Source organism: Nycticebus coucang, chromosome 7 (genome assembly GCF_027406575.1).
Source record: "Nycticebus coucang isolate mNycCou1 chromosome 7, mNycCou1.pri, whole genome shotgun sequence".
NCBI lineage: Eukaryota > Metazoa > Chordata > Mammalia > Primates > Lorisidae > Nycticebus > Nycticebus coucang.
Genome location: NC_069786.1, coordinates 67,987,078 through 68,007,234, shown reverse-complemented (window position 1 = coordinate 68,007,234; position 20,157 = coordinate 67,987,078). Strand labels below are relative to the sequence as shown.

Below are 20,157 nucleotides of genomic sequence, written 5' to 3'. Positions count from 1 at the left end.
AAATTTTCCCATAAACTTCCCTAATCTCAAGTGTCTTTTTAAAAATTTTCAGTGTACAATATTAATTGACTAGTACATTTTATGTTGGTTGAACTGAAAGCCCTTATTTTAACAGTCTATTGAAAAGAAGGTAAGTTCCTAGTTATACAGAAACTAAAGAATACATGCTTTTAGAATAGTCACATTCGTTGAATCCTTAAGAGCAAAAACAGTGGGTTTGGTAACAAAATGTACAAATATAGTATCAGGAATTGGATCTTAAACCTAAGCAAAAAACTAATCATCCTACGTTTTCAATAACAAATTCTACTGGTAACCAATAAGATCAGAAGAAAAAAAATCATAGCTAGAATATTTGTTTCCTAAGAGACAACAAATGCTAATTCTTGCTTAAAGAATGGCTAATTCTTGCTTAAATTTCAAATAACTATAAAAACATTATCAGTGCCTCGAATATTGTGATTAAATCAATCAGAAACAATTGTAAGATCAGATAGCTTCATATAGTTCTCATGTGGATGGTACCTTGCTAGGTGCTGCATGTATAATTCAAAGTATATCAAAATTACTTTTATCTGGAGCAGAATAATATTAATGTCCCTAGACTTCTGTCAGGTAACATTTCCTCACCTTTTTGTCCATTCTTCACTGTGAGATTTCTCCTAGTCTAAGTCCCGTGGATATAAAGAGTAATGTCTAACAGTTGCTTGTCTACTGTGCTGTCAACACAAATGTTTATTAAATTACAGTGTTTATTAAATTACAGTGAGGCACCATGTTTTCACATTAAAGATTTTCTACTCTTTAAATTATATACTTAATTTAATACTTAGAAAAATAATTTTTCCAGGTATACATATCACAGAGATTGAATAGAAATACTAGTAAAATTCCTGTTAATCTAATGATCTGTGATGAACTACAGAATTCTTTAACATGCTATTCCCCTTTCTATGACTTCAAGTATCAATACTCCTCAATAAGTTCAACAGTATCTTACTTGGCTTAGACTACATTTTTTAAATATGCTAACCAAAATTCTTTAAGGAAATAGTCTAAATAGTAATTATATATACATAAATAAATACATTAATCTCGCCAGTTCTGAAATAAGTTTCAGAAATAAAAAATAAATAAATAAGGTGATACTATCAAATTATCTCAATTTCTTAGACAGAGGCGAAAAAAAATAATCACAGTAACTTCAAATTTATAATTAGATAAAAATCTCCATCCCAGGACTATAGTTTCTTTCTGCCAAAAAATAGTTTTAAGATAGCTGATGAAAAAGACTCATAAAAGGACTCTTAGTTATTATGTGGCCCACAATTTCATCTTGCAACAATAAATAATGTTCACCACAGCAGGGACAAATCTAGAAAAAAAGTGTACTCCTACTGCAAAAGGAGAAATGCTAATTTCTTAAGAAGGCAATGGCAGTGTTACTTAGTGACTACCACATTTTTAACTCAATTAATCTGAAAAATCAAAGACTATAATTAATAAGGCAATGTCACTATATTCCCAAACTTTAACAAACCCCTGAGAACAAATGAAAGCACATATTAAGGGAGGTTAAAGAAAAGAAACAAACTGAAACTTTTAGGTTCTCAAATCTAAGAAAAGACTCACTTCTGGAATTCTATTATTATTATTTTTTTTTTTGGTGAGACAGTCTTACTCTATCGCCCTGGATAGAGTATCGTGGCATGATAGCTCACAGCAACCTCAGACTCTTGGGCTAAAACATTCCTCTTGCTGCAGCCTTCCAAGTAGCTGGGACTATAGGTACCTGCCACAATGCCTGGCTAGTTTTTCATATTTATTCAAGCTGGACTCCTAAGCTTGGGCGATCCACCCACTTCAGCCTCCCAGAGTGCCAGGATTACAGGCGTGACCACTGTGCCTGGCATGGAATTCATTTTTAAGGATGGCTCACAAGTCTAATTAGCTTTAAACATAAGTCATTAATACTTACCTTTTGCCAGGTATTTGAGAAATGATTTGCTTAATAAGAACAGTGATTCAAATACATTACTTTTACTCCATAGTTCTGTCTATAAAATAGCCTAAAACAGGCCTTAAACGGTACAAAATAATATAAACATATGTGAGTATGTTAATGAATTTCAGCTTCTTAGAAGTTTAGAGCAAAGGTTCTCTTCTTAGAGAATCAAAGGGGAAATATGAAGTAAGTGGGGAAAAAAAATAAAATACCATACCATGGCACGGCATTCATTCACTGATCGTGTTGAGTGATGGTGAAAAGACTGTGATTCTAATTCTACAGTCCAAAAAGCCAATCAAGAAGGCCTTTCCTGTCAGTTTAGGCCTTGGGCTTCCAAGGGTAAAACATTAATGTTGCTGACTTCTGGCCTACAGTATTTTTAAACCATAAAGGACCTGGAACGCACCTAGATTTAGAATCCGTATTAAGTCTGGGGTCAATCACTCAAAACTACACGGAAGTCTCAAAGACAAAGGATGGTACACAGCCTAATTACTTTTCAAGTAAAAAAAAAAAGCCTCTGGCAAGAAGGGGTTTTTGTCAGGAAGAAGGACTTGGAAATGGCAGATGGCCAAGAAAGGTGAATGTAGGGAGTAGGACTGTTGGTAGCAGACAGTGAAATGGAAGGAGTGAGCTGGGATAACAAAGTTGTAAGGTCTTTTCCCGCTCATCAGTTACTCAAACACAGCCATGTTACAACAACACCCCCTTGTGGAAACAAATGCTCCTAGCCTGGAATAGTAACATTTCAGTAACTATCTGTTTTTCACACCTTATTGTTTGTCCTTCTGAAAGATAATGCTTTAAACCTTGACTCTCTGAAATATTAAATTTCTCCCTTTTCTTATGCTCCTTTTCTTGAAAGTGAGGTTTAATTATCCTCCACTAATTTCCATGAAATGTTTCAGTAATTCAATGTAATTCAGAGCACTAAATTTTTAAAAAAGAAATTAACAAATAAAAATAAAATTTTATAGTATTAAAAATCTCAGAAGGAGCCAACATTCCTTCTTGTGGAAAAAAGTGTTAAAATTAATCTAAAATTGAAAAAATTACTTGGTGACACAGAAAGCACTATATCTAAAAATTAGATTTTAAACATTCAAAAGATACAAGATGAAGGGGAAAAAAATAGAATGATACTTATTTTGACTAGCTAACTTCTTTTGTTTCTTCCCAATATAAGAAAGCTCAGATTTAAAACTATCACATTAATCAAGCTATCCTGTCCAAAAGATAGAGTCCCAGATACATACAGAGTAATTAAAAATGTCAGTTTTAATTTTTTTATAAGATGTTAAAAAACAGCAGTTGTACACATACGAAAGATAAATTTTTTTAGATCATTCATTTAAAAGAACTTCACATTTGATATAACAAAACTTGAAAGCTGTTCCTAAAGTTAACTTTCTTAAAACTGGACACTTAAATTTAGTAAAAGAAAACAAATCAAGCTATACATTACATGAAATATTCAAATTTCGATTTCCACTAGATAAACAATAGGATTTGGCTGTCACAGCTGAGTAAGGTAGCACATGCCGTGGTCCTAGCTACTGGGGAGGCTGACTCAGGGTATCATTTGAGCCCAGGAGTTTGAGGCTGCAATGAGCTATGATGGCGCCACTGCACTCCATACTGGGCTACAGAGTGAGACGCTTTCTCAACAACCACTCCTTATATACACACACACAAAGATTTGGTGGATGTTGTCTTAAAAATGTAGTATGTTCTCTCTACTCTAAAGAATCTCTGACAAAAACCAGTCAAATGACCAAGTAAATAAAAATCTACCAACAAAAGAAAGTTAAGAGAGGTTTTATCAGATGCATCTTTTTGAGTGTGTAACAATTCCCTTTCAAAAGAATTTTTAAAATCCATTTTAGGAAACAATAGATTGATTTTTTTAAGAAACCATTGAGTGTTTTTATATTCTACTATTCAAAAATATTTAATAAATTCTCAAGGAATACATTCTATAGTGGAAAGAAAAACAAATATCTATCCTGAGTCATACACATAAAATGGATTTTTTACCGTGGGTTATTGTCAAGAAAAAGTATGATAACCATGGCTTTCATCTGCATCCTGTATTCTACAGGCCAAAGTATAAATCAATGCTAGATTTAATATTGGAACTTAAAACTTAGGCATATGTTTTAAGGATTATGAAATGGGGAGGATTGCTTGAGGTCAAGAGTTGGAGACCATCCTGAGCAAGAGACCCTGTCTCTATAAAAAACAGAAAAATTAGCCGGGCATAATGGAGTGCAGCTGTGGTCGCACCTACTTGGGAGGCTGAGACAGGAGGATCACTTGAACCTAGGAGTTTGAGGCTGCAGTGAGCTCAACTCTACTGTACTCTAGCCTGGTGATAGAGTGATATTATTTCAAATAAAGGAAGAAAGAAAGAGAAAAATGAATAGTCACATGTCACATGATACCAAAGTATCACTTTCAAATATCACCTATTAGTCACAAGGGTAACCATAACGAAGAGACCTGGTCACCACAATTGTAACCCAGTAATCAGGCATCACTAATAGCTCAACAACCAGATTTATGTGCTACTGATGTGACATAATATGAAGGACATAGCGCTACCTATGAGACAGCCTAGCCAAAGATGTTCAGCCTGAAGCAAATCAAGCTTTTTGATTTAATTTTCACTTTAGAGGAAGTACAAAGAATAGAAGAACAAAAACTAAATGTGAGAAAACCATCAGACAAACCCAGGAGGTGAACATTGTATGGACCAATTGGCCCGCTCCAGCAAGTGTCGTGAGGCAAAAAGTAGTATGAGTGTGGAGGATGTTCTAGATTAAAACAAATTAAAAACATGTAACTAGATACGACATGTGGGTACAGCAAGATTTTGGTGGGAAACAAGCTAATTTTTTGAGGGAAGAAAAATGTTTGTGAAGCTAGGGCTATTACAAAAAAGAGGAACCAAAGGGAGGGGATTTTATCAGAAATTAGGATATAATACAAAGCCACAGTAATTACAGCTGGGTTAATTGTGTATAATTGGACAAATAGATCCACGTGAAAACAGAGAGCCTAGAAATGCCCTGAATTTATAAGAACTTACTGTATGAAAAGTTGGCATTAGATATAAATGGTGGAAAAGACAAGACTATTTAGTATGTAGAGTGAGAAAATTAGCTAACTATTATATAGAGACAAATTAGGTTGGATCCCTACTTCATATTATTTTTTATATAAAATATAACCCCAATATCTAACTGGGAAGTGTAAAACAATGAAGCTATTAGAAAAAAACCAGGAAAATAGATTTGCATCCTCACCACAGAAAAGGATTTCTTTTAAAAAAGATGAAAAAGAAAAAGAAAAGGGTTATATAGGTTGAATATCCCTTAGTTGAAATGCTTGAGACCAAAGTATTTGAAATTTTTTTGGATTTTGGAATATTTGCATTATACTTAACAGTTCAGCATTCCTAATCAGAATATCTATAATCTGAAATGCACTAATGAGAGCATGCTGGTGCTCAAAAGGTTTCAGATTTTGGAGCGCTCTGAATTTTGGATTTTTGGAATAGGAATACTCAACTTATAATTGGCAGATTTGATTATATCAAAATGAAGGAGTTGACCATATCAAAATGAAGAATTCTGTTCAATGAAGAATACAGTTAACAGTAACAGACTAGACGAAGAAAGTATTTGTTAAAAAGACTAAAACAGACAGAACACCTCGCTATGACACACAAAACATACAAGGAATGTCTACGAATCAGAAGATAAAGAACCACAATAGTCAACAGGCAAAAGAACAAAAGATGCAATTCAGAGACTGAAGAACGTGAATGGTCAATAGCTATCTGAAGAGATAGTCAACCTCCCAGTAATCAGATAAATGCTTATAAAAACATTTTGGTACACCATTTTATACCCATCAAGCTGCCAAAAATTAGAAAGTTGGGTAATATGCAAAGATGATGTGGGTATGGTTAAGCAATTACTTTTGCATGCCCTAGTAATGGGAGGTAAACTTTTCTAGCCATCCTTGAGAGTGGTAGGCAGAACCTAATAAATTTAAGTAAGCGCTATACACAATAACACAGCAAGTTAATTCTTAGTCATAGACACCAGAGAAACTTTGCCATTGTCCAAGGAGAAAGAATATGTTCTTTATAGTAGTAAAGCAAAGAGACAAAAGCAATCAAAGTGTGTCGCATTGGAGAAATGGACAAAATACAGTACATGATATAATATTATGCATCAGTCAGAAATAACCAGCTTTGTATATGGCAACATGGAGCAGAAGACATATAGCACAATGCCATTTGACTATATAAACGTATATACATGTAGATACATGAAAACTTGAGTAACTTAAAGCACATGGAGGAAAGTATGTTAAAAATGCAAGAGTGGGTACTTAGTGCGTGACTGGGAAGAAGAATGGAATTAAGAGACAGGGAATGAGGGAAACACACACACACACAACTAAAGGACAGTCTTCAGAATCGATAATGGAGGTGGGTCATACATCAAGAAATATGAGCAAGTGAAACCAAAGTCCTGAAAAGAACCAAAAAAAAAAAAAAAAAAAATCCTATAGAAGAAAAACAAAGCCAAATGAACAGAAAAAAATAATCATTCAGCAATGAATCCCCAACAATAAAAAAATAATAATAATAATCATTCAAATAACAAGCTACACTAACAAGCAACTTGGTTTAGTTACTAGGGTAACAAGAAAAAAGTGTTTTGATTCTTTTACTCTTAAAATTACAAGATGCAACATAAGCTTATTAGATAAACATTAATAAAAATTAATATACTTCAGTCTTAGAATTCTCCCAACAAGGAAAAGGAAAATGAGCTAAAGGAAATAACAGTGAGGCAGACTGAGAGTAACCAGCTTCTTCATCTTCAAACTTTTTAGAAATGTAAGCTCTAAGTACAATTATGTTGCAGTTTCACAATTAGCACATATAGCCATTACTATTGTCATTATTTGTCCTATAGATAAGATGAAAGTAGACCAAAAACTAACCCCCAAATTTTAGGTCCCCAAAGGACAAAGGCCATGTCAAACTAAAATACTTTGTAACAGAACACAGCACGGAACTATTTCAAGTATTTAATGATTTCTGATATGTAACTAGATTATCCTTAGTACCTCTACTATTTCAGCTTTTTGGTCTAGAATAGCTATTAAAATGAATAACCCAGAGAAAGAACAAGATTAAGTCAAATTATTGTCAAAATAAGCTACCAAAATTATCTTCCTTATTAGCATTGAGAGCAGATGGCTATAAACTTCCCCTGCCACTCCTGTACCTTTGAATACTAATATACTTTGAATACTAACAACATAATTTTGATTTATTATACCTCTATAATCTACAGAAATGAATACAGAGTTAAGATCAGGAATCACAGCAATTTTTGAACTTAACACAGTATGCACACAAAACTTGTTTCACAAATGTTTGTTGAAATATATGACTGATTTAATAAGAAAAGTCAATTGGTAGCTCCGTGTTATGCTAATGAATATCATTAATCTTACAGCTCTTTTGAACACAAAATAACCATGTACTAGTACATCTGAAAAAAGACAATTCCAAATAAATTATTATAAGATTAATGATGTTAAGAGACACAATAATGAAAATCTGCAAAATATATTAAGTCAGCTCATTCATCTTAGCTATGCCTGGGCTAAATCCAATCTATACCTAACTCTCATAAATGGATATATTCCTATCCTTACCAATGGGGGATTCTGGAGTTAGCCCCATGCTTTGAAGCAATGCTTCAGCTTCTCTTCTCTTTTTTTCAAGATCTGATTCTTCTTGGACAGGAGCAACAGCTTCCTTCTTCTGATCAGTCTAAAATTTTTAAGTTAAAAACTTAAGTTTACATTTGTATGTAACACTTATGTTTTCAAAAATAACGGTATTTGAAGTAATGTGCTGTATACTTTTAGGGCATGAACTTACTTTTGAGTACAGGTTAAGTTCCTTTTCATAGTCATTAAATGAAAGTTATTCTCAAAAGAGTTCTAGTAAATAGTGTCCAAACGTTATGTGCTAAATTGATCCACTTTTATATGTAATCTAAGAGTTTCCACAACAATTTTTCTAACAGATAAATTCAAAAGGAAATTCAACTTCAAATTATCTACAGTATGAAAATGCCATCCATAGCCAGGAATTGTGGAAACTTTCCCCCCAACAGTGGCACAAAAGCTTAGATATAAATATCACAACACTTGAAAAAAAACTAAGGAGAAATTACTTAAGTGGTGACAATTAAAAAAAATTTTTTTTTTTTTCATTGTTGGGGATTCATTTAGGGTACAAGAAACCAGGTTACACGAATTGCATTTGTTAGGTAAAGTCCCTCTAATAAGGAGGAGACAATTTTTAAGGAAATGGACAATTTAATTTGTTGAAAAATTTTGAGTACCATGTCTTTATACCTTCTTTATACCATGTCTTTATTTTACTTAAGCAACTTTATGTAGAGAATGTTTATCAAAACTTCTTCTAAAGATGTTTATTTTTAAACTACAGATCTTATTCTTATAATAATTAAAAACATGGATGGGTTTGGTAACATTAAAAATCACCTTTACATAGCACATACCATTTTTTGTTATGAAAATTTTTGTCAACTTTTATTTTAGCCATTTATACTTTCAGCAAAATTACCTAGTTAAACCAGATAATCTACAATACTCTCATCTAAAACATCTCAAGTAGGTTTGGCGTCTGTAGCTCAGTGAGTAGGCGCCAACCACATACACTGAAGCTGGTGGGTTCAAGCTCAGCCCTGGCCTGCTAAACAATGACAACTGCAACCAAAAAAATAAATAAATAAATAAAATAAAAAATATATATATATCTGGACACTGTGGTGGGTGCCTGTAGTCCCTCCTACTCTGGAGGTCGGGGCAAGAGAATCACTTAAGCCCAGGAGTTTGAGGTTGCTGTGAGCTGTGACGACATAGCACTCTAAACACAGTGACATGAGACTCTGTCTCAATTAAAACAAACAAACAAAAAAAACCCCAACTCAAGTAAAGTTTAGGCTTTCAAGCGAAAAGTTTTGTATGTATACTTCAAATGCCTGTGTCAACCAGGAAATCATTACTCATAACAGTGTCTGGTATGAATTTTGTTAGCCATAATATTCTGTGATATCATTTTGACTTAAAATTAGAAAAATTTCACCAAAATAGCAAAATACATAGGGTGTCCCAAAGGTTGTCACACATAGGAAAAATTCTATCTTGGAACATGTTCACCATGAGTAGGAGAGAAGACTTCATATGTGTGTGTGCAGAAAGAGGTGGTCAACATAAGAGAATATTTTCTAAAACTTTTGTAAATAAAGGTATATTTAGCCATAATTTCCCATTTTCTATGTATGGTGACTTTTGGGACACCCTGTATTACCAAGCTGATGCTTCCCTGTCTAAAACAAGATTCTCTGTTTAATACCACTGAATTATATCTTGTAATGTTTTATGAACTTTAAATTAGGTATCAATCATGTAACAGATATGGGCCACATATGGCCATCCTTAGAAAACAAAAATCAAATTTGCTTTTAACATCGAAGCATTTAAGGATATAGAGACTATAAATATTATTTTGGAATGGCTCTAACAGTCTGAATCATGCTTCTACCAGTTAGCTTTTAATCAAATAGTTAATGTAAAGCTTCAGCCCTCTTTTTTTTTTTTTTGTAGAGATAGTCTCACTTTATCACCCTTGGTAGAGTGCCGTGGTGTTACATAGCTCACAGCAACCTCCAACTCCGGGGCTTAGGTGATTCTCTTGCCTCAGCCTCCCAAGTAGCTGGGACTACAAGCACCTGCCACAACACCCGGCTATTTTTTTGTTGCAGTTTGACCGGAGCCGGGTTTGAACCGGCCCCCTAGGTATATGGGGCCAACACACTACCACTGAGCCACAGGTGCTGCCCAGCTTCAGCCTTCTTATAATAGTGTATCACAGAAAGTTTCAGAATAAACTACCACATCCTTCAACCACAGACCTTTACAGCATCATAGCAATGCTGCACATAAACTGCACCTTCAATTTTTCTATGATTTTTGTTAGGTTTAGATGTTTGGCAGTCTTGGCAATTATTTAGGCTATCACATATAAAAACTTGGTACTAAAGACACACTTAGGACAGAAACTATCTTACACTGGCTATTTAAAACAAATCTGTGATAAAAATAGACAGATCTGGTGTTCGCTTCGGCAGCACATATACTAAAATTGGAACGATACAGAGAAGATTAGCATGGCCCCTGCGCAAGGATGACACGCAAATTCATGAAGTGGTCCATATTTAAAAAAATATATACAGATCTGTTCAAAGAGTTTCTATAGAAATAAGTGTATATTTCAACGCAAGAACAAGTAAAAAGTCTCCAGCTCAGGGTCAACGTACATTTGCTGTATATGATGAAATACATGATGTCCAAAGTCTGAAGACAGATGGGCCTGGTCCACTTCTATGGTACTATCAAACCCACTCTTCAGTAAAAATATTTCAATGACTAATTCATGGTAAAAGAAATAACAAATCCTCTAAATAATCTTTTACATATTTCTATTGATCATTAATATTACTCGTTTGTGATGGATTATTAGCACGTTAGCAGATATTCAGATAAGTTCAAAAACCATACTAAATTATGATTTGTATGCTGTATCTTATGAACTATTACAATACAGATGCCCCTTAATTTAATAAATATATTTCTAAAAGACTAAATATGTAATTGACCTTTTATAAATCAAATCTTAATAATGCATCTATCTATATAAAAGTTTTACTTGGTAAAAAGCAAACATATATTAATTTACCAGTGTTGCCTTTTTCATACATCTGGCTTCTTTAAAGTAAGATTTGCTTATGGTGCTATGGTGCTACATTTGCAGTCACGACTGCTAGGTTTTTACTCTCCTGAAATTATTACATAAATGTATAAGTATTTGAAATAAATCCTAATTACTTTACATTAAGTTTACTTTTTTAAAAAATCAAACATACTTCTTTTTTTTTCCTTTCTTCTTCTTTTCTCTTCTTTTCCTCTCTGATTTGGGCCAACCGCTGCTTCTTACGTTCCAATTCAGCCTTTAATTCACTTTTGTCAGACATGTTTGTGACCTTAGAAAATCATTTCAAATAATCATTACATCAGTAAAAGCAGAACACTTTTAAAAAATCAGTGCTTCAAGGAGAGAACTGTCCCATAAGGCCGTGTAATTAAATGGTATCTAAAATGCACACAAACGCTACTTTTTAATTTTTTTTAATTTCGGATTAGTATGAAGGTATAGTTAGTTACAATGTTTGCATTTGTTAGGTCAAGTCCTTGTTGTAGTTGTGTCCTGCACCCAGGAGAGGTGCCATATATCCTTACTTTGTGCCCATTAGGTGGGATCACAGCAATCCTCCTCCCTTCTTCTCCCTTTCTACTCCCCCCTCCCTAAACCCTACTTTTAAATTAGTGAAAGCATATATACAGAGGGTGCACCCCCCAAAAATGTATACACATTTTAAGAAAGGAAAAAATTGTATTAAAATTATAATACTCAACATATACTGATGACACTTATCTTATAAATTGTACCTTGTATTTCTTGTAATTGCAGAAGTCAAACATGACTTGAGTATTACAATTTTAATACAGATTTTAATACAGTTTTTTCCTTTATTAAAATGTGCATACTTTTTTTGGTACCCTCTACATACTAGGAAGACTTGAAAAAATTATAAACAAACATACTTAAGAAATAAGTATTACCCAGATCTAAACATAATAATTAGCACATAGTAAGAGCTTTAATGTTCACATGCCCAGACTGAACACAATGTCTCAATGCTTTTTTGATTACAATGTATTAGGGCACTGGAGATAAAGGTTAAAAGGGGTACTTAAAACAGAGGACATTAAGAAGGGTTGGCATTAAGAACCTCTTATACTACATGATACAGATCAAAACTATTACCAGAATTTTGCATTCATACTTAGACACTTAATAAAAACAGTATGAGCTTAAATAGAAAGTTCCTATAAATTTTAAAGAGTACCATGGAAGTAGTAATATTAAAGGCAAGCAAAACATTAACAGTTACCATTATTAACTATCAAATCAAATGACTTACTTCTCCAAAGTAACACTTTATCTGCACCTCTTACGGCACTTTTAGAACAATTATTTGTAAAAACACTTGAAACGTTTCCTATTGGACTATAATCTACTTGAAATCACGGATTGTGTTTTCATCACTATTGTTGCCTTCACAGCATTCAGCACAGTGGCCTTAACATTAAATTGATACTGGCTAAATGAATAATGGATAAGGTAGACAGAATCACAAGAGTTTCAAAAAACCATTACATAAACACTACTTCATCCTCAGTTTTAGGAAGAAGCAATGAATCAGGGCTTTTTTTAATTGAAAAAGTAGCCTAGTAGTTGAGCATAAAGTAGGCATCAGCAACTTGTTACCTTGTCCCTATTACTGATTTATTACATTATGATCAATCTCCCTCAATGTCTCTGTAAAACTGAAGTACCAAATGCTTTTGATCAAGAAAACTAGGCGAATAACCTCTGGAAAACTGTATTTAGAAGGAATCTCTTAAAAAGCACTATTATTAAATCAGAATAAAGGTGTGTTAGTCAAAAAGAAAAATCCATCTACAGATAAATACATCAACGAAATTTCTGCTGCAGTACTCCCTAAAAACTGCCATTCGAATTGATAATTTTCAAGTACACAAAAAGAGTGAAAAGTTGACACGGAAGACCTATAAACACACACAGTGCCAAAAAATGTATTATTATACATATTTGAAGAAAGGAAAAAATTGTACTAAAACTGTAATACTTAAATCATATTCGACTTCTGCAATTACAAGAGGTGCTCAAATGTGACTTGTACTCATCTTTTGTTATTGATATATATTGAACATTACAATATGATACCGTTTTTCCCTTTCTTAAATTGTATATACATTTTTTGGCACCCTCTGTATATACAACATCTACCAAGATTCATTTAAAACAAACTAAAAAAGAAAACAAGAGAACATGTTTCTTACTCCGCCCTTCCTACGCCTTTAAATAGCTCTGTACTACTGACTGTTGAAGAAAACTTCCATACTGTTTGCTATAGATACCAACAAAAACTGGTGTTAACCTAACAACAAAGTTAAACCAGCTGAACTAGAGCTGAACCCTCTCATCCTGAGAGAGACCAAAGCCTCCACTACTGACATGTTCACTTTCTTAAAACTCCAGGTAAGTCTCTAGAGTTTTGTGCAACAATCCCCTTATTTGGGGCCTTCCAACACCCCAAGGTGAAGGAAAACGCTATCAATGCAAGTAACAATTATTTTATTTTTAAATGGAGCAGAGCGAAAAGCAATCACTTTCTCCCATGGGGTCACCGTCAAAAGGGCGCGCGCGGTCCAGGCCAGGGCGTCCGAGAAAAGAGAGGCCAGTGGGCTTGAAAATCGCCCCATGGTTCCCCAGGCCGCCTTTCGAGAGTGAAGAGGAAAGGTAGTGGACTCCTATCCACCCGCCACCCTGAGACCCAGCACCTGGCTCCCCTTCTTTTCCCAAAGCCCGGCCAGGAGGCGCTGTCAGCAGGATTGGCAATCCGCCCTTCGAGTCCCAACAGGGAACAGAGCAGGAATGAGGGCCCGGAGAGAAAAACCCACCTGTCGGGCTGCGGGATAGGGAAGTTCTCCCGCCTGCAACTTCCCAATAACGTCCTTTGCCTAGGCCCTCTAAAGCCAACTGCCTCCACCACTAGCTCCGCGGCTCCGCCAAGCACACAAAGAGGGATGGGCGGCGGCCGCTACGGCGAGAGCTTAGGGACAAAAGGCTCACCAGAACGAGGTTGCTCCCAGAAATAAGGGGTGGGGCCCTGCTGTGGGGGAATTATAGCCCCTCCGTGACTTACCCGTTGTAAAGTAGAAGCTGACAGATAAGACAAAGAATTCAGCCAGCCTAGTGACCTGAATTTTTTCTGCTTTGCCAAAAACTGAAAACCACGCCTTACATCCTCGGGCTCCAAATACAACTATCGCCGTCGCCTTACAAGAGGACACGACCGGAAAGAACTACAAGCCCCAGCAACAAGGGAAGTCAGCGTGCGGCGAGCAGTGCCTTCCGGGAATTGTAGTCACTGCTAGTCGCAAGTTATGCTGGGATATGTAGTGTACTTTTCGTTTTCTCACTTCAAGGCTTTCTTCCTTCAAGATTGTAATGAGAAGCTTCTCTTAAATGTTTTCTCGTCCGTCGATCAGTGCTCACAGTGTTTTGTGTGTTATATCGTAAGATGTTTAACCGAACATTGGAAGAATTTTATGAAGGTCTGTTTTGCAGTGGTGAACCTGTGAACACTGAACATTTGGTGAAGGACAGCTTTTAGGATATATGTATATAAATATGTACTGATGTATATACATATATACATATCAGTTTAGGATATCAACATATATAATCAGTATATATATAACATATATATGTACATGTACCAGTGTTTATGTATATATAACATATCAATATATATTTATAAATGTATCAGTTTATATATACAACTATATATATATATGTTTTGGGGAAATGCATTCTAGAGGCTTCTTGTGGCATCTTAGGCAAAACAAATAAAAATATGTTAGTATAATAAATAATTCTCTAGTATTTTATTGCATTGTGATAGTATTTTGGCTTTTTCTCCAAGAAGTTTTAGAAAGAAAGCATTTTATGCTATTGAAATCTGAAACCAAGCAAAAATGTTTCCACAGTTTTTAGATTTGTAATATGCAAAGAAATCAAAAGTTACTGGAATATGAATTTATGAGAAATGTACAGGTTAATACACATGTTAAAAGTTATTTACAAAGCATTATTTGGCAAGAATCAAAGGTAACACAATGTCTTTCCTTTGTTCTAGAAAACTGACTTTTCTAGAATGCTAGATAGTGCCCAAATTTAGGTTTAACTTTTAGGATTTAAATTCTGAGTCCTTGTACTTGTTGTCTTTTTCTTATCTTTCTCTACCTATATTGTATACAAAATAAATATCTCAGAAATGAATAGAAAACTAACCCTTCAAATCCCAAGACTTTCCCCCATAACCTAAAATTTTAAAGAACTTTATAGCTATACCATTTGTTTTTCTAATATTTAGTTTTCATTTGTTCATTCGAAAAAATTGTTCTTGATTGCCAGGAATGGTGCTGGGTGTCGTATATAAAGCTAAAACATACATCTTTCTTCTCAAGGGAGAAAGACAGGGCAGTCAGCTCAACTTAGTACAGATGGTCCCTAACTTATAATGGTTTGGCTTATGATCTTTCAATGGGTTTACCAAGGTATTAAATGTATTTTTAACCTAAGATTTTTTTACTTTTTTCTTTTTTTTTTGAGACAGAGTCTCAAGCTGTTGCCCTGGGTAGAGTGCTGTTGCATTACATCTCACAGCAACTTCAAGCTCTTAGGCTTAAGTGATTCTCTTGCCTCAGCCTCCCAAGTAGCTGGGACTACAGGTGCCCGCCACCATGCCAGCTATTTTTTGGTTGGAGTCATCATTGTTGTTTGGCAGGTCCTGTCTGGGTTCGAACCCTCCAGCTCTAGTGTATGTGGCTGGCGTTCCAGCTTCTGAGCTACAGGCACTGAGCTGGGTTTTTTTTTTGTTTTGTTTTGTTTTACGTTTGATGAGCTTATCAGGACATAAGTTGAAAAACATCTGTATTACGAGGGGATTAAGTAATGACATGATAGAAACACCTAGAAAAAACTTTTCAGGAAACTTTTGGGAGGAGGTGATTCCAGAGTTAAATCTTTGATTCTGAAAGTTTGAGTGGAAGTTAACCAAGCAAAGACGATGCAGTAAGATGCCTTGGCAAGTGGAAAGAATATGGCAAAGTGCAGAGGTGGGAGAACATTGCATATTGAAGAATCTAGAATAATACAGAATGACCATAGGCTAATAAGAACTGGGGAGTGAAGCCACGGGCAGTCGCACATCCCAGTTTAGATTTAGTCCTACAAATGATACGAATCCACTGATAGATTTTAAGTTGGAGAATGATATGATAAGTTTAACATTTTAGATAGTTGGCCTTTCTATATGGTCTAGAGAAAGGCTGATGTGCTAGTTATTTTCTCTTTGTCACCTAGATTCATTCCCTGCCTTTCTCTGGTAAGCTCTATGCTTCTAGAGGTTCTTTACTTAGCTTCTTTAAGGACTGCCTTGTGGTTGGGTTTGGCCTAAAAAAGGGATGTCTAACCTTTTTTTCTCTGCTGCACAGTAGAATGAAAGTTGTCTTGGGTCACACTTTAGATACACAAACACTAACAAAAGGTGATTAGCAAGAAAAAAGGTCTGTGCACACTTTTCCTGATAGCCCACACCATAGTTAAGCCAAAAAAGTCCTTACCCCACAGCAAAGACATGAGAAGACAGGTAGAAAGTGAAATTGGGGCATTTCTTCCCCCACTTTCTCCCTCTCCTGATGTCATATCTCCAGCAATAGTTTCATCCCTTCATGACAAAAATGCTTGCCAGATGGCCCTTTCTCCAAGGCTGTAATTTTCACTGTGGTCTGGTAACTGTATTTCCTCCCTTGTCTCTTTAGCTCCTCCTCTGTAGCTGGTCTCTGAATGCCTCATCATTATTATTTGTACCCTTACTATTGTTCACCCTCCTTTCATTAAAGTATTTTCATATGAACTATCTTGCAAATTGTGTTTCTGTCTGAGGTCTAATTTGAGTTCTTTGAGGAATCTCCATACTTTCATCCAAAAACCAGCAGGGTAAAAGTTTTCTCTTCTCTCCACATCCACACCAGCATCTGCAGCTTTGAGACTTTGTGATGTGGGCCATTCTCACTGGGATTAGGTGATATCTCAGGGTGGTTTTGATTTGCATTTCTCTGATGATTAAGGACCACGAGCATTTTTTCATGTTTGTTAGCCATTCATCTGTCTTCTTTAGAGAAGGTTCTATTCATGACTCTTGCCCAGTGACATAAAGGATTATTGGCTCTTTTATGTTGATTGAGTTCTCTGCAGATCCTAGTTATCAAGCTTTTATCAGATTCATAATATACAAATATCCTTTCTCATTCTCAAGGTTGTTTGATTTGGTTGTTGTCTCCTTAGCTGTACAGAAGCTGTTCAGTTTAATTAAGTCCCATTTGTTTATTTTTGTTGTTGCAATTGCCACAAAAGTCTTCCTCATAAAATCTTTCCCCAGGCCTATATCTTCAAATGTGTTCCCCACACTTTCTTTGAGATTTTAATTATTTCATGCATTAGATTTAAATCTTTTATCCATTTTTGTACGTGGTGAAAGGTGCAGGTCCAGTTTCAGTCTTTTTTTTTTTTTTTTTGAGACAGAGTCTCACTGTGTCACCCTCAGTAGAGTGCTATGGTGTCACAGCTCACAGCAACCTCAAACTCTTGGGCTTAAGTGATTCTCTTGACTTAGCCTCCTAAGTAGCTGGGACTACAGGCACCCATCACTACACCCAACTATTTTTTTTGTTCTTGCTGTAGTTGTCATTGTTGTTTGGCAGGCCCAGGCAGGGTTGGAACCCACCAGCCCTGATGTATGTGGCCAGTGCCCTAGCTGCTGAGTTACAGGTGCTGAGCCCAGTTTCAGTCTTTTACATGTGGTTATCCAGTTCTCCCAGCACTATTTATTGAATAGGGATTCTTTTCCCCAGTGTATGTTCTTGTTTTGTTTATCAAAGATTAAGTGGCTATAAGAGGTTAGTTTCATCTCATGGTTTTCTATTTTGTTCCAATGTCTATGTCTCTATTTTTGTGCCAATATCATGCTGTTTTGATCACTATGGCCTTGTAGTATAATCTAAAGTCTGGTAGGGTGATGCCCCTGGCTTTGTTTTTATGATTAAGAATCGCATTGGCTCTACTTTTTTTTTTCTAGTTCCATACAAAATGAAGAATTATTTTTTTCCAAATCTTGAAAGTATGATCTTGGTATTTTAATGGGGATTGCATTGAATCTGTAGATTGCTTTAGGAAGTATAGACATTTTAACCATGTTGATTCTTCCCAGCCATGAGCATGGTATGTTCTTCCATTTGTTACTGTCTTCCGCTATTTCTTTTCTTAAGGTTTCATAACTTTCTTTATAGAGGTCCTTTACCTCCTTCGTTAGGTGTATTCCTAAATATTTCATTTTTTTGAAGCTACTGTGAAGGGAATTATGTCCTTGATTAGCTTCTCAACTTGGTTATTACTGGCGTATACAAAGGCTACCGATTTGTGAACATTGATTTAAAACTAGTTCTTGGTGTGTCACTATGCAGAGGCAGAGCTTAAGTACCCAAAAATTTTAAATTCAAATCTGACCTTTTTCATGGCAGGAGGATGGAATTGATTTTATTTAATTCTTTATTAGATTTGATGTCTTTTAAAATATGTCTATAGCCAGGTGTGGTGGCTCACACCTGTAATCCTAGCACTGTGGGAGGCAGAGGTGGGAGTTTGAGACCAGCCTGAGCAAGAGTGAGACCCTGTCTCTACCAAAAATAGAAAAACTAAGCAGATGTTATGGCAGGCACCTACAGTCCCAGCTACTCAGGAGGCTTAGACAAGAAGATCACTTGAGCCCAGGAGTTTGACTTTTTTGTGAGCTATGATGCCACAGCATTCTAGCATGGGGGAAAAGAATGAGACTCTGACTCAAAAATAAAAGCAAAAAACAAACAAACAAAAAATAAACAAAGAAACCCCAAATATGTCTATATGGTATACAGGCATTCCATTTGTACTCTTCCCCAGGGTCCTAGAAATATTAAAGGCAAATCTGAAAGAGAAAAGTTGTGTACTAAAATATTATATTTAAGAAATCAGCTGGGGGCGGCGCCTGTGGCTCAGTCGGTAAGGTGCCGGCCCCATATACCGAGAGTGGCGGGTTCAAACCCGGCCCCGGCCAAACTGCAACCAAAAAATAGCTGGGCGTTGTGGCGGGCGCCTGTAGTCCCAGCTACTCGGGAGGCTGAGGCAAGAGAATCGCTTAAGCCCAGGAGTTGGAGGTTGCTGTGAGCTGTGTGAGGCCACGGCACTCTATCGAGGGCCATAAAGTGAGACTCTGTCTCTACAAAAAAATAAAATAAAAAAAAATAAATCAGCCGGAATGAAGAATAGAGATGCAGAAAGTCAATATGTAGGAAAAATTTAGAGACCTGGGGCGGCACCTGTGGCTCAAAGGAGTAGGGCGCCAGCCCCATATGCTGGAGGTGGAAGGTTCAAACCCAGCCCCAGCCAAAAACTGCAAAAAAAAAACAAAAACAAACAAACAAAAAAAAAAAACTTTAGAGACCTGGAGGATAGAAGGAGAAGCCTAACAAGTATGTAATGAAGTTCTAGGAAGTAAGGGGAGAGAAAATAGGGCAGAGGCAATATCTACAGAGACGGTTTTCCACAAATGATGAAACTCACCAATCCACAGACTCAAGAATTCCAATTTGTTTGCAAATGGAGTAAATGAAAAGAGATCCAGATGTCAACACAGCAGAAAAAACTTAAAAGCAAACAAACAAACAAAAAATGCTGAAAATAACACAAATGTCCATCAGCTAGTGAAAACTGTAACATTTTTACAGTGGAATTACACTAGCAACAGAGAGGAATGAGCCACCACTCATACACTATATGTGCAGTGACATGAATGAGTATTGAAACCATCATGCAAAGTGAAAAGAAGCCACACTATATGATTTCATTAATATGAAATCCTAGACAAAGTAGAATTACAATGACAAGAAAGCAAATTGGTGTTTGCCTAGGGCTGGGATGGAAAGAGGGACTGGCTGCCAGTGGGCAAGAAGGGACTTTGTTGGCGTGATGGAAGAGTTTTGATTACTGTGGCTTTACAGTAAATTTTTAAATCAGGAAATGTGAAAATTCCTAACTTTGCTCTTGTTCAGGATTGTTTTGGACTCAGTGCCCGTAGCACAGTGGTTACGGCACCGGCCAAATACACCAAGGTTCGAACCTGGCCCTGGCCATCTAAACAACAATGACAATTGCAACAACAAAAAAAATAGCTGGGCATTATGGCAGGCGCCTGTAGTCCCAGCTACTTGGG

At 35.8% G+C, this 20,157-nt stretch overlaps 1 protein-coding gene and 1 non-coding gene across 9 annotated transcripts in view; one reads left to right on the top strand and one right to left on the bottom strand.

Moving 5' to 3' along the window:
• Window positions 1–14,207, bottom strand: part of DYNC1I2 (dynein cytoplasmic 1 intermediate chain 2) — a 61,855-nt gene extending 47,648 nt beyond the window's left edge. For 2 of the 8 annotated variants that reach the window (XM_053596319.1, XM_053596323.1), the window contains exons 1-3: window positions 13,990–14,181; window positions 11,062–11,178; window positions 7,757–7,874 (exon numbers count right to left, since the gene is read on the bottom strand). In XM_053596319.1, the coding sequence (XP_053452294.1) occupies window positions 7,757–7,874; window positions 11,062–11,169 (226 nt within the window). In that variant the 5' untranslated portion in view covers window positions 11,170–11,178; window positions 13,990–14,181. Of the gene's footprint in view, window positions 1–7,756; window positions 7,875–11,061; window positions 11,179–13,744; window positions 13,909–13,989 lie in introns of those variants that run through there. The other 6 variants (XM_053596316.1, XM_053596320.1, XM_053596318.1 and 3 more) reach the window with 4 other exon arrangements.
• LOC128590946 (U6 spliceosomal RNA) lies at window positions 10,251–10,357 on the top strand. Its single transcript, XR_008381405.1, has one exon. It is a non-coding gene; the product is annotated as a U6 spliceosomal RNA (small nuclear RNA).
• Window positions 14,208–20,157: the final 5,950 nt, after the last annotated feature.